Source organism: Orcinus orca, chromosome 18 (genome assembly GCF_937001465.1).
Source record: "Orcinus orca chromosome 18, mOrcOrc1.1, whole genome shotgun sequence".
NCBI lineage: Eukaryota > Metazoa > Chordata > Mammalia > Artiodactyla > Delphinidae > Orcinus > Orcinus orca.
The window spans coordinates 56,504,137-56,519,382 of record NC_064576.1 but is presented as its reverse complement, the minus strand read 5'-3'; the positions used below and the strand labels follow the sequence as shown (position 1 = coordinate 56,519,382).

The 15,246-nt window shown below is 49.7% G+C and overlaps 1 protein-coding gene across 1 annotated transcript in view; it reads right to left on the bottom strand.

Moving 5' to 3' along the window:
* Window positions 1–6,555: 6,555 nt before the first annotated feature.
* Window positions 6,556–15,246, bottom strand: part of SERP2 (stress associated endoplasmic reticulum protein family member 2) — a 35,405-nt gene continuing 26,714 nt past the window's right edge. The window contains exon 3 of the mRNA XM_049701231.1: window positions 6,556–6,706. Within this exon, the coding sequence (XP_049557188.1) occupies window positions 6,651–6,706 (56 nt within the window). The 3' untranslated portion in view covers window positions 6,556–6,650. The remainder of the gene's footprint in view (window positions 6,707–15,246) is intronic.

Here is a 15,246-nt window from a genome sequence, read left to right as displayed (position 1 = left end):
AGCTATGGGCACCAAATACAGCCCCTGATGCCTGGGAAGAGAGACAGGAAAGTCAATGGTTGGGATCTAGAAAAGGGCTAGGTGAGCGTCAGTGAAAGGGTCTGGCTTGGAACAAAGGAGGAAATGACCAGGTCTGCCCGGAGGGGCGAGGAGGAGAGAAGAGGGGATTCCAAGGAAGCAAGAGCAGAGAGGTGTGAAGCAGGACCGCCTGGCCCAGAACCAGGTCTTGTCGCCAGAGACAGGCTGCTCGCACCAGAGGTGGCCGGCTTAGTGGCTGGGAGTATCATCGTCACACTTGGGGCCACTAAGGGCTGAGGCCCGAGGTAATGTACTGAGATTCACTTTTGGAAATCCTGAGCTGACATTCATGGGGAAGGCAGGTTGGGGGTGAAGGGCTGGGCTGGGGTGGGACTGATGCTGTGGCACTGAGATCATCTGGGAACCTACAGCTACACGCAGTGGTGATGATCCTGGGAGGAGGGGCCCGATCTGAGAAATATCTAGGAATAAAATGGGCTGGTAGTAGGCAGGGGGAGGGGGGAAGGAAACCACGGGAGGGAGGGCCAGCAATTACTGGCGCTGTGCCGGGCTACCCGCACGTTTGGTCGCAGGAAGCTAGGCTCAGTTTTGAGTGGCTTCTGGGATGCTTGGGGGGGAGCCTGGGCACGGCTGTTTGCTGGAATTTGGAGCTCGGGAGAGAAGAGGACCCTGGGCTGGAGCTTCGCTTCGCACAGTCCTGTCCTGGTAAACAGGACCTGCTGCAGAGCCAGGCAGCTGGGGGCCACTGGTGCTACCACCTGGGACCATGGGCAAGCCCTTTCCCTCTCGGGCCTCAGCTTCCTCCTCTGCACTGGATGCAGTGGTGGTGCGGATGTGATGACATAACCTACCTGTTGGGCTTAGAACAATGCCCGCCGCACAGACGTGCCCAAAGCTTGTAGCTACTGTCCTTAGGACTGTTTGGGACCCCTCAGGTTTTAAGTGGTGGTTGAACCCTTATGAATGGACGAGATGGCCAGGGAGAGAGAGTTGTGAGGCTGAGGACAGCCGTGACCCTGAGCACGTAGGATGTTTTCTCATTCCACCCCTGTTTCTGAGTCACTGAGTCAGAATGGTGGCCAGAACAAATCACGGGGCTGTGGTTTAAAATCTTTTAAAAACAAGTTCTCATCAGATCTTCTAAATATATCAAACCATTTAGTGTTATGAACAAGCCAAATTAAACCCTTCTCTTTATATTTCGGAAAGAACAAAGTGACACAGTGAATACCATACAGGACATTTTTAAGGTACGTGGGAACCACGGTTGATCCCAAACTTGCTCTTAACCAGCGGTGGGACCTTGGGGAGTCCTCCACCATTTCTGAATCTGAGTTAATTCACTGTAAAATGAGTCACTCAGATCATAGTCATCACTCAGGTTTCTTCCAGTCCTAAAAGTTTAGTTCTAAAGGCAACCAATTATTGGGCTGGTTTTAGTTACTTGATGTACTTGAGAGTTACATGGTAGATCTTCACGTATATGTGGGGCGGGGGAGGCTTCGTCCACAGTAGGTGAGAGACCAAAGCAGGTGGGGAGAGGACAGTGGGAGGGAGGTCTGGGAATCCCACAGCCCCGGAGGGGAGGCTCGGCAGCCCAGCCTGGGGCCCCTGTGTGGGCTAGAGGCCGACCCCCTCCAGCGACCACAGCAGACAGCATCTCTGCCTCCGTTGTATTTACAATCTGTCGGGAAAGTGAGCTAGTGAACAAGTCCCAATAATGAATGAAATGATGCTAAGACCACAGGCAAGTTTCTGAATCTCTTCAAGCTTCCCCATAAGATGGGGATACAAACGTTTCACTCAAGGGGTGTTACGAGAATAACTGCCCTAGCATGGTTGTTTCCTTGATTTTTGATGGGACTTGCAGAGATGCATAGAGTATAACGGAAGTAAATAAATGAGGATGTGGGGACGAAGGGACAATAAGATGAAAGAAAGGTAAATTAATCTCCAAATGGCACAGGGATGGCCTCCTGTAGTTGCCAGCAGTGGGCTGCAAATTCAGTTCTGAGCTTCGAAGCTATCAAAGAAAACAGAAAATGTGATCAGTTTGATCATATCACTCCTGGTGAGAATTTTTCAGTGGCCTCCTATTGCCCTTAGATAGAAGCCAGGTGCCTTTTAGCATCTCACAGCTTCCTCTGCTGCCACCAGCCGCTCACATTCTATGGCCAAGAGCAGCCCACCTTCTCCCTTTCTTGGGCTAGCCATTTTCCTGCTCTCGTAGTCTTTCTTTCCAGGCTCAGCTCGCTGTCTCTTCCTCTAGGAAACTTTCCTGACCCCGAGGCTGGTGAGAGAGCGCTGCTCTCTGCTCCCCAAGAATCCTGCACCTCCTGCCTGTAATTGCTGGTCTGTCTTCTCTCCGGTTACACACCTCCTTCCCCACGGCTCCCGCCCTCCCTCCTAGAGTGCTGGACACGCGGTAGTTGCTCAGTAATTATCAGTAGAATGAATGGATCTACTGAAAGTTGCACAGCTTTTCTGGTCCTGAGATCTCTGTGTCAGGCTCCCCCATGGATCTTCAGAAAGGGGGCCTCATGCGGTGCAGGGGACACACTGCATGGCCCACAGCCTGGCCGGTTGGACTGAGTAAGTGGTCATCTAGGAGAAATGGAAAGAGGCTGATGGTGTGGTGGTTCCAGCAGGACTCACTAAAGAAAATAATCTCAGGTGATGAGAACTGAGGTAGGAGTTTCCTGCAAGGGAGGGAAGGAGAGGGGAGACAGAAAACCTACAAAGGACATTTTAGGAAGCCTGCTTTCTATTACCACCCTTTGCAGGGCAGATCTGTAGACGTTAGTGAGATTTTTGAAAATAAACAAAAAATCAACCCCAGAAAAGAGAAGGCAGAGGATGGTACAAACCCACAGCCCCAGGGCACATATTCTAGGGCAAAGGTCACAGAGGTGAAAGGCCAGTGACTAATCTGAATTATCCAGGCAATGAGAAGTTCACATGGTGAAACCTTTTGGACTCGCTGAGCTGTGAAGAGGCTGTGGTGAACTTCATGGAAAAAGTCATAGAGGGGAGTCCACACTGACATTTCACAAGTAGACATTGGTCCAAAGATCTTTAATCATGTTATATATAGAAGCTTCATTTTATATCTCACTGGAATCTAAGCTACCTGAAAAGAGTAAGAACATTTCCTTTTCTTACATTTCCCGCAGTATCTGTCGTAGAATCTTCACATCATACTTGCTTGTTGAATTAAATTGAATTCAGAGGACTGGAGAGCAAGGTTCTCAGATGTAGGGACGGCACACTCCGCTTAATAGTAGAGGCTGGTACTTCAGACGGCTTCGAAAGGATCACTCGTTTGTAAAAATATTCACTGTCCCATTAAAAATGACCCGGAGCCTCCATGAAAAACAGGCTTCAGGGATTTTACACAGTAATATATTCTATGCAAGTCATCACTGTGAAATGACTTCCAAGGAAATCCTCAGGACCCACGGGCTGCATTCATAAGGGCATGATGCTTCTCTCCTCCGTCAGTCAAACCACATCTGGAGTAATAAGTTCTGTTCTGGGCTCATGTCTGCCAAATGAGATGGACGAACCCAGAACAGATCCAGGAAACGGTGACCAGGAGAGAAAAGACCCTCAAAGCTATGAGACGAAGGAAACAACCGAAGGAAGATTCCACTTATGCTTTCATTCACCTACTCACAAGAACGGGAACCTTGGTACTAATTCTAGACTCTTTCGCCTCCCCCAATCCCTCTTGGATGCCAGCACTGCCCTGCGTTCCCCCTTGTCCCCAGCTGAGTTCTGGTGCCCCTTGTGTCTCCCCAACGCTCTGTAGCAGCCCCCTTCTTCTGGGCCTGAGCAGGGCTCTCAGGGTGAACTTTCTCAAATGTACATCATTTCGTGCCACTCCTTGCTGAAAATCCTTAATAAATGCTCATACATCCAGCCTCTGACTTAAGCCCACTGTTACCAGCTTTATCCTATTCCCTCCCCGTCACAAGCACCCTCAGCTCTGGCCAGGCCACAAACCCAACAGGTCCTCCAATACGCCATGCACTTTCTCACCTCCCACTTTTGCACATACGGTTTCTCCACGTATGTGCTGAAACACAAATTCAACTCCAGCTAACAAACAATATATTACCTGATCAATATAATATATACCTGAATATAAAGTAACCCTGAATATAAAACATGTTCCAGTAAGAAGATTCTCCTCCCTGACTTGATTATTTTCCCCTATGTTGAATATTTACACTTATTGGGGAGAAGGGGGAGATGGCAGCCAATAGTTCTAACGTTAGAACCACCCAGCATCCTGAATTCAGAGGCAAGAGACAGTTTTCCTCCCTTGACGAAGATCCCCAGGGAAAACTCTCGGGGCTGAGCTTTGGACCTTCCCTGAGCCAATCACTGTGACCAGGGGATAGGGGCTCACTCTGATTGGTCCCTGCAGCAGAGAGGGGCGGGGCACAGTGTCTGGGACCAGGGAACCTTCCGCAGGGAGGGAAGCAGAGGAGTTCCCAAAGGAAAGGATGCTGGGGAGATGCACCACTATGTCTTCTCTCTTTCAGGCCCTCCCTAACCTTCCCTGAAGAGTCAAGTGCTTCTTCCCAGGTGTATCCAGAAGTCCTCACGAACGCCTCTCTCCCAGCATGGGTTACATCACTGTGGTTTTCTGGGTTATATGCCTTCTCACCCATCAGACGTAAATTCCTGGAGAGCAGGGATTTTGTCTGTACTGGTCATCTTCTGTCTGCCGTCCATGTTTACTCTCCACCCTCTTCCCCCTGCCTGCCCATAGGGACAGCATAACCGGGCCCCGGGGCCTTGCTTGGCCAGCGGGGCTCATCAGGAGGAGACGAGAGGGAGAGAGGAAAGTCAGGCTGAGATATTCGTCCCTCTGGCGCCTTGCACCGCTGTTCACAGTCGCGGGTTCTGCACTATCTCTTTAGGTTTCCCTGTACCTTTTCCACACCAGATAAATAGCTCCTTTATTAAACTCTCCTCGTATTACCCAATTAGAGCGTGCCACCTGGTTCCTGCCAGACCGTGCCTGACCTAGTCCTCTATTCATCTTTGTTTCCCCAGGACCCAGCACTGAGCCTTCCACACCACGGGCACTTAACAAATTCAGGAATGAAGGAATGACTGAGCATCAGCTGCATCTAGGAGTGTTGAGCTCTGTATGGAAAATGGACCAGGGCAATAGGCTTCAAATAGTTTTTGGTCAAGACTCATAGTAAGAAACCCAGCTCAAATTGCAGTGCAGTAGACACATACATATTTATATATAACTGAGTGAGGAGTTTGGTGAAGCAATGCTTAATTTTACTATTTGCAACGCACTGTGGTATCTTGTATTTAATTGTGCTCTGTTTCAAGTTCAAATTCTCATTTTGGTCTGTTAAATTGTCTTATGCCCCCCAAAATGGTTGCAACCACGGCTTAAGAAGCTCCAGCCCAGCGACCTTTCACGTTTCCTCCCCGCTGGAGAGTCTGGGATTCCAGTGGAGAATTCTAACGCACAACGAGGGACAATGTAATAGCGTCACAGGGATGATGCACTGAGTGGGAGTTGCCTTCATTGCCTTGAAAAATCAAACAAAATTGCCATATTCTGTCTTCCGTTTTCCGTAGAACTCTTACTCAAAGTTGGCCTTTTTAGGTTTAGACTAATTTGGAGGAAGGGGTAGATGAGAGTTCTTAAAACACACCGATGGGGCTTCCCTGGGGGCGCAGTGGTTGAGAGTCCGCCTGCCGATGCAGGGGACACGGGTGCGTGCCCCGGTCCGGGAAGATCCCACATGCCGTGGAGCGGCTGGGCCCGTGAGCCATGGCCGCTGAGCCTGCGCGTCCAGAGCCTGTGCTCCGCAACGGGAGAGGCCACAACAGTGAGAGGCCCGCGTACCGCAAAAAAAAAAAAACAAGAACAAAAAAACACACCGATATATGTGAGCAATTTTAAGCATCGGGTTCATAAAAGTCAGTGTGGGGATCACAGGCCTGGGAATTCAGAGCAAAGTGAACAGGAAGGCTAATCTTGTGTGTCTGCCTGCGGATCCCTGGGCCTCTCTTCCGCGACCCGCTGCCATCAGCAGCTCTGTCTCTGCCTCAGCAAAAGTACGTCTTAGTGCCCTGGTTATATGTAAAGCTTGACCAAGACGACACTGCTGGCCAGTCCGTGTCACCAGGGGCTGGTGTCACCAGATGGTAGGCCTTGCCATCTACTTGCAACTGGATATTTTCTCCCCGTTTCAAACTCAGCCCAAGTCTGTGGTCCTCTCTACCTCAAAAATTGTATGATTCTATTTTAAAAACTGATTTTTATGTTCTCTAAAATTGACTCTCCCCTCCCAATTCACCGTCTGTCATTCTCCTGGTGTCTGAAGCCAACTTGGAAGGGTAGAAGATGGTAAGAGATGTTAGTTAGCTGTGATTCGGAATCAAATCCTTAAACCCCATCTTCCACCGGCCATTGCCTCCCTGCAAGTTTCTTGAGAGAGAAAAATGCAAAGACGACAAACCCAGATGGCTCCAGAGTGGAGGTTTGGCCCGCTGTACAGGTGAGCTGTTGTTCATTTGTTTTCTCATCGTCAGTTTTTCCAAAAATTCCTATCAGCGCCTATGACATGTCAGGCACAAGGGAGAGAACAGTGAACAGAGTCCTTGTCCTGGTGAAGCTGATGTCCTGGTGGGGGAATCAGAAAAGGAACAAATAAACCAAGATGTAGATACCAGCACAGGCAATGGTGGTAAGCGAGGGCACAGCTAAGGCACGTGCCAGGCGGTGAGTGTGTGTGTGTGTGTGTGCACGTGGGAGCATCATTTTAGTTAGTGGTGTCAGTGAGGGCTCTTTGAGGAGGTGACATCTGAGGAGAGAGCCGAGTGGATTTGAGCCAAGGAAATATTTAGGGGGAAAGTTTCTGCACCCTAGACCGCACCAAACCTTGGCCACTATTTTAACGCCTAGACTCAAGGATTTTTAAAAATTATTTTTAATTATGATAAATTATACATAACACAAAATATACCCTCCTAACCATGTTTAAGTGTAAAGTTTAGTGGCATTAAGTATATTCACAGTTGTGCTACCATCACCACCATCATCTCTAGAACTCTTTTCATCTTGCAAAACTGAAACTCTATATCCATTCAGCAATGCTCCATTCTCATCTGTGCCCCACTGCCCAGCCCCTGGGAACCACTGCTCTACTTTCTGTCTCTAGGAATTTGACCATTTGACCATGAGCTTGTCCTCAAGTTTCATCCATGTCATAGCATATATCAGCCTTCCTTTTTAAAGGCTGAATAACATTCTGTTGTACGTATAGACCACATTTTTTTTTTTTTCCGGCACGCAGGCCTCTCACTGTTGTGGCCTCTCCCGTTGCGGAGCACAGGCTCCGGACGCGCAGGCTCAGCGGCCATGGCTCATGGGCCCAGCCGCTCCGCGGCATGTGGGATCTTCCCGGACCGGGGCACGAACCCGCGTCCCCTGCATCGGCAGGCGGACTCCCAACCACTGCGCCACCAGGGAAGCCCCTATAGACCACATTTTATCTATCCATTCACCCATCCATGGACACTAGCTTGTTTAGCCACCTCTTGGCTGTGGTGAATAATGCTGCCTTCAACACAGGTGAGCAGAGATCTCTTCCAGTCCCTGCTTTCATTTCTTCTGGAATATACCCAGAACTGGATCCACCATTTGAGAACATTTTTCCCCTTGAGTTGATCTACTTTTCTTTGCAGGTGGCCCCTGGTAATTATGCACCAGCGCTTCCTCTCCTCTCTGGACTGTAGGTTCCTGGTGGCTGGGAGTCTGTATTCAACATTCCCGCACCCTGAGGCCATGGAAAGCACACAGCTTGCCTCCAGAAGGATTTATTAAATGCCCAAATCTGGACAGGGCTGCTGCCGGGAGGAGGGCGAAGGGTGGGTTGGACTGAGCATGTATTTTAATATATCGGGCTTCTCTGATTTTGTTTGAAGGGAGGGCACTGCCCCTAAAATAAAAACGGGTATAAATCAACTTCCTGTGGGAGAAGTGGAAACCCACAGAGGGGAAGTGACCGGCCAGGCATCCAGGTGCAGTTAGTGGCTTGGCCAGGATCCAACTCCACGCTCTCCTGTTCTCTGTTCAGAGCTACTGCCACCATGGCCTTTGCCAGGAAAGGCAATTGTCTTCTGTTGCTTTCTCCCTCGCCCTCTGCCTGACTCTGTCCCTCACTTCAAAGGGCAGAGCCGTGCCAAGCACAGAAGAAAGGACAGACCCCTCACTAGACCCAGCCTTGGCCCTGGTCCCCTGCCGGGTTGGGCAACCCAACATGGAGTGAGCAGGGCCCCCATATGCAGGGAGGTGAGCTTTCCTCTCCCAAGTGCTTTAATCAAGTTCAGGGAGGGGGTCTCAGCACCAAGGCACCTCAGGGCCACCCTGGCAGAGGTAGCTCAACTGAGAATCAGAACCTCCCTCATAGGGTTAAATGATCTGAAAAGCACTTGGAACAGGACCTGGTGAACAGCAAGGGCTCTGGGGGTGATTTTCATTATCGCAGAAGGCCAGAGAGAGAGAGAGAGAGAGAGAGAGAGAGAGAGGGAGGGAGGGAGGCGGGGAGCGGAAGGGAAGGTGGGAGGCATGGAGGAAGGACGGGTCCTTGAAATCTAACAAAAGGTAGAATCCGGTCAGCGCTCCTTTGCCCGGTTGTTCTCCCATAACGCTGGCTATGCTCACCCCCCTGGCAGCAAGCATGGAGGTGGAGGGGACAGGGCGGTGGGGTCCGTCACAGCCCTGGTCCCCGGCTCCCTGGGCTGTAAGAACACCCCCAGGCCTCAGCCCTCGCTGCCTGCCTGCCCCTCCCCTCCACAAACTGTTTGGGCTTCAACCCACCTTTGGCAGGAAGAAATTGCTTCCCAGATGTGTAGGATTAAAGGTGGGTCCCACAGCCTCCAGGCCCTGGATTGGGATAGGTCCTGGGTCCCTCCAAGCCCTGGGAAGGCTTCTCCAGTGCAACTCTGCTGAGACCATCTCCCACCTGCGACTGGAAAGCACCCACTCCCTCGTGAATGGCTTAGAGCAGACAAGGCTGGTGGGACCCCCAGGATGTCTACGTTGATTTACAATCCAGGTCATCACAGGGGGACTTTTTTTGGTTCACGTTTAAAAAAAGTCATTTTGTTTCTCCATGAAGACTGACAAGAAGCCTGCAGGAGAGTTCCCTCCCAGGGCTGGCAGGCTGGGCTCTGTCCATGGACCCGGCCTTCTCCTTCACCTTTGCACCAAGAAAAGAGCAGAGGCAGACCCAATGATTGCTTCCATTTGCCCACACCCTCTCAGCCGGTGGGCAGACATCACTGGGCTGCAGCCAGGGAGAGGGAAAAGGGAAGGGGCTTCTCTGGTGAGAGAATGAAAGGGCTGGCCTGGCCAGGGGAAGGAGGTGTGCAGCCCAGGGCAGGACTGAGGACAGGACACGGGGGGCACAGCTAGAGAAGCGTGAAGAGGCAATGCTATGAAACATCCCAAAGCCAGTGCATAGAATATGCCGTTTTGTTAGATACAGAGTAGAAATTGCTGGTCCTTTGAGAGACACACTGACACCAAGGCGTAAGGAGGCAGCCCGACATCCCCTAGGGATGTGTTGTTGAGGGTAGCTTCCTAGGGAAAAGTCTGAGCCCTCCCTGAGAAGACTCAAGGCTATTTTAAAGGCTGGTCCTCAGAGGGCCGTGCCCAGCCTCCCTGTGCAGCAATGCTGGGCAGCAAGGCTATGCGCCGGCTTCCCCCAGGTCCCCGTTGCCACTGGCAGCAAAACCCAAGCTGGGTTATTACATCAATGACTTCTCCCCTCCTCGGCCCCTGGGGAGCCCAGCCAGGTTGGAAAGCAGCAGGAACATTTTCCAACACAAATACATGATGATCTCAGGTAGCAGCGCTGATATTAGAAAACAGGGAGAGACGTCTTATGGGTTTCACTCAGATGGAAAGGGATGGGAGCCAAGCTCAGTCTGTTTCAGGGCTGTGGGCCAATCTGGGCTGCGGAGAGCTGCAGATATGGCCCTTGAAATACAGGTTTGGTGACTTCTGACAGTAAGTGGCCTTAATTCACAGGGGGAACGTCCTGCTTCTTTGCCATCTTTGCAAATTTGCAGTATTTGCCGTAAACTAGAAACACCCAGCCAGGATCTCCTGCCCTAAAGGCAGGGAACAAATGAAATGTTTTCCTATTGTGTAAAGAGCTCACATTTTCCCACAGGCAGAGCACAGAACAATGGCATCCACCTTTCATCTTTCTTTTATTTCCCCAAATTACCTTCCAGAAGAGAGCGCAAACGCCAGTTTTGTGGACGTATCTCCAATATACAGATACTTTCTGTGTCACTGTCATAGTGGACGTTGGCGTGTTCCGGCAGCCACCTTGCATCCCCAGAGGAAAATTAGATTGTGCATCAAGCCCCCGTGTGAAAGGAAGGGGGCCGAGAACGCCCCCTGAGCCTTTAGGAGGCTGGGAGCCCAGGAAGGGGCTGGCAGCCCCCAACCCACCCTGCTCTCTGCTCCTCCTGGGCTCCTAAGACATACCCAGTCCACGGGACCAAGGGCGCTTCTCCTGTGTGTGTCTTGCTCCCTGACTATCCTATTCACACCTTGTCACTGGAAATGTATCTTTATTCTACTCTCCATCCCCTGCCATCCCCAGCTATCTGGTCTGAAGATGGTTTATCAAAATAACACTAGTCAGATGAAAAACAGGGAAAAACTGAACGCTTTTCTCATATAAAAGTAATACAGGTCTTGGAATTGGACCAATTTCTAGCATCCCTCCTAAAACAAATTCCCTTGTGGGGTGTGGTTCTGAGAGCGGAGATTGGGAGTGTGGGAGGGGTCACATGCAGGACCCTGTCACCTGGCCTAGGCACAGCAGATCCGGTGACTTCGTGTGAATGATAAGGTGAATCACTAAAATGACAGAAGATCCCTTTCCTCCCTCCATTTCCTTCTTCCTTCCTCCCTTCTTTCCTTCCTTCTTTCCTCCTTCTCTCCCTCCCTCCATCTACCCACCCCCTCGTCTCCCGCCTTTCCCCATCTGTTTGGAATTCCAGTTCTCCAGTGCTGTGGGAACTGACTGCATGTCCTATCTCCATTCTAACATATTTGGAGGTTTGAAGATAACAAACACATAATCAGAACGAAACTAGCCATAGGTCAGCCTCTTCACAGATACCAGTTGTCTTCCCTAGCCCAGATTAATTTAGAATCTTGCCTAAAACTCCACCTTCAGGAATTACTACAAGGAACAGTAATAATAGAGAAAACCATGGCACTGACAGTAGTGTATACATTTTGAATTCTTTCTTCATCATCTGGGATGGACTGTGTTGATCCAACCACACTTTTCCTTCAGGGCATTCTTGCTGTTGAGAACATGTTGTTCTAAGATAGGGCCCTGGCAGAGGTAGGATTTTGAATACATAGCAACAGTTCTCTGTGTAGTCCTCACCTGTCCTGAGTAGCAATTACTATTATATTATTGTATGATTGCCAACAATAATTCCACATATAGTTGTGTACATATATATAATTATATATATAATTTGTATAGCATTCTACAATTTTTTCAAAGCGATGTCACATACATCATCTCACTTGCTTCCCACAACAGCCCTGTGATGTGGAAGGGCAGGTTATCTTCAAATGGATGAAGGAGGAAATCAAACCAGAGAACAAAGTGATGAGCAGAGGCCAGGAACCCAGGGGCCTGGCTTCTGGTGCGGAGCTGTTTCTATGATTCAGTTCTGCCTTCCAGCCTTGCCGAAGCTATGTCTTCACCAAGAGGTTATTGTTTGCTGACTCATTTGTTCATTCATTTCATGAATAGGTATTGAGCTCCAGGCACTGTTCTAGGTCTTGGAGGCATAGCAGCGAAAACCAAAACAAAATCAAAACAAAATCAGCCCTTCCTGTAGCGTAGGATCAGGCGCTGGCTAAGGTCAGTGCAGTGTGGAAAAGCACAGATGCAGGGCCAGCCTGCTTGGGTCTGCAGCCCAGCTCATCTGTCTACTTGCAGCATGACCTCTGGCATTTCAAACCCTCTGGCCTGTTTCTTCATCGGTAAGACAGAGGTAATTATGGCCCCCCACTGAGGAGCATTTTATGAGGCTTCAATGAGCAGATACTCATAGGTACTAGAATAGGATCTGGCCCAGAGTAAGCCTGCCATAAGTGTCAGTAGTGAGTCTAACCTACCTTAAGCGGAGACTGAAATAAAAAACAACAAATGTGTGCGCAAGCTTGTTAAATGCTTAAGAATGCTTTGAAGCAAATTTGGGGTGATGACTCCAAATGCTGATTTCTTTCTGGCCCTTTTTTCTTAAGTAGTAACGTATTTTCTCTCCCTCATACACGACCTCCATCTTGCTCCCACCAAGAAGTAATGGATGAGTTATAAACGTCTCAGGGCCACTTTTTTTTTTTTTTTTTTTTTTAATTTTTGGCTGCTTTGGGTCTTCGTTGCTGTGCGTGGGCTTTCTCTAGGTGCTGCAAGTTGGGGGTACTCATTGTCACGGTGTGCGGCCTTCTCATTGTGGTGGCTTCTCTTGTTGTGGAGCACAGGCTCTAGGTGCACGGGCTTCAGTAGTTGTGGCTCACGGGCTCTAGAGCGCAGGCTCAGTAGTTGTGGCGCACGGGCTTAGTTGCTCCGCAGCACGTGGGATCTTCCTGGACCAGGGCTCGAACCCGTGTCCCCTGCGTTGGCAGGCAGATTCTTAACCACTGCGCCACCAGGGAAGCCCTCAGGGCCAATTTTTAAACTATTCATTTGGACTTCTCTTCCAGAGCTCTGTGCAACTTTGCTCAGATCTCTCTGTGTTCCTAATGCAATATTTAAAGTTTGTATCTGTCACAGTGAGATAAAATAGACGTCTCTGCGTACAGGCTTGTGTCTTGGGGGCTTTCATGATGTAACAGTCTGTGCTTCTGTGTTGAACATTCAAGGCTGACACTCTCCAGTTACTTCTCAGAAAGAGCTTGACTTCCCAGCCCAACCTTCAAGTTTACTTTGCCTTCAAGGTCCCAGCCTCCCACCCCGACTTCCCACACATACCTTGGCACCGATAGAATTAAAATCCTTTGTATTCATCCTGAAAGATTTCCTCACAGCTCTGCCAAGGCAGATCATTGTCTATTTCACTTCTATTATTTAAATTCTAAATTCCTTCTTAGTAGAGTCTGCCTTCTGTCATGAACAAGGGGCTGGTGGATGTGCAGAACCTTCCAACTTGATCCAGTGCTTCTTGAGTGAGGGCTTGTGAGTCACAATCTGAGAACTGCCACTCAAGAGCAGGTCTTGGCAGGACCCACTTGTTTGTTAAATAAAGTTGTTTTTCTTTGTTTTGTTTTTTTTTGCAGTACGCGGGCCTCTCACTGTTGTGGCCTCTCCCGTTGCGGAGCACAGGCTCCGGACGCGCAGGCTCAGCGGCCATGGCTCACGGGCCCAGCCGCTCCGCGGCACGTGGGATCTTCCCGGACCGGGGCACGAACCCGCGTCCCCTGCATCGGCAGGCGGACTCTCAACCACTGCGCCACCAGGGAAACCCTGTTAAATAAAGTTTTATCGGAACAAAGCCTGTCCACTTGTGTATGTACTACCTAGGGCTGCTTCCAAGCTACGCTGAGTCGTCTCAAGGCGCTATGGTCCACCAAGCCAAAAATATTTACTCTCTGGCCTCTACTGAGAAAGTCTGCTGATCGCCAGGGTGGAAGGTAGACCCACAGCCAGCAGATGGAAGCCTGAGGATTTAAAGATTTTCAAGGAAAGGGGCCCATGGCTGAGAGCCATCACTACGTGTACGATAAAGGATATCACCCAAATGATAATTTGCCTCCAAAGCAAATGTGACCACGTGTGGGGACCAAGTGTGGAGTAACTGCAGGGATGTTACGTCAGGATGTTCTTGTGTCTGGATGGGATGAGAATTGTCTTACAGCAAAGTGTCTGCATATCTGTGTGTGCGTTCCCTCCCTTCTGAAGCAGCGAGCACACTCCCTGTGCACAGCCTTCTCAGAAAGAGTGTTTGGTCTGTAATGATGCCCTGGAGGGCGAGGACCTGGAAAGAGCTCTCTGCCTTCCCACTGCAGATGGCTTTCCTCTTACGGAGCTTTTGAGGGCCAAGTATTCAGCACTCTGTGCCCCGGTCTGTGCTGTTCTTGACAAAGACACACAAGACCCGGAGCAAAACAAGACACGGTGTCTCATGTTCGCTGAGCTCTGCAGAGCACCCCCGGTGCTTAACATGTCAGAGGAGGGAGGAACTCTTGTGCATCTGGGTTGATGCAGTGTTAGGTTTAGGGGTATTACCTCTGGGTCCCTGTTTCATTTAATTAAAGCAAGTCTGCTGGTGAACTTGTTCCCAAAGACTAATTAGTGGATGGGCAACATTGAAATCATCTGCATATTAAAAAAAATATGCATGAACGTCTTCCTCGGTGAGTTTGATTTTCAATAGGCCTGGGGTGGATTCCTGCTTTTAAAAGCCCCCATCCCCCCCAATAACCGTGACGCACAGCAAGTGAACGCTGACAAACGGAATCTGGTGTTTATCTCACAACGTTTCAAAGGATTCAGGAGGTGCTCGTTCTTTCTCTGCAGGATCTGCACCTTGAGTCCCCAAAGAAGCGGCTTAATGTGCCCCTGGAGGTACTGACTGTGATTGAGATGTGAGGTCTGGTTCTCATCAGAGCTCAGTGTGGGATTCAGACTTTCTTACCTTGTGAGCCCTGCTTATCTGTCTCCCATGAAGGGCTTGCTTTTTCTCCAGAAAGAGAAGTGTTTTCACACTGTAGGTTGCAATCTACTCGTGGGTTATAAAGTCATTTAAGGAGCGTGCAACCGGCATTAAAAAAAAAAAAAAAAAAAGACTAGGGGAAAACAAAATCAGGGCGCATCACATGTGTTAAGGATGTGTTGTTCTGTTATAGTTGCTTTGGTGGGTGTGCTGTGCATAGGGTTGCCATGTGTTTCTTACTATGTGTCATGGCAAAAAGTCTCCACTGTACAGTATAAATCAGCCATGAACCTAATTTACTTAGGGCAGCTCCCATCTCCGCTTGCAGAGGGCTGACAGAAGTCACCAGGGTGGGCAGACTGTCCTATACAAGTGCTTCCAGGGAGGCTACCTGGAAACTAATAGAAAACCAATTTGTGGATGATTGCATCTTCTGGGGAGATAAATCCAACATGG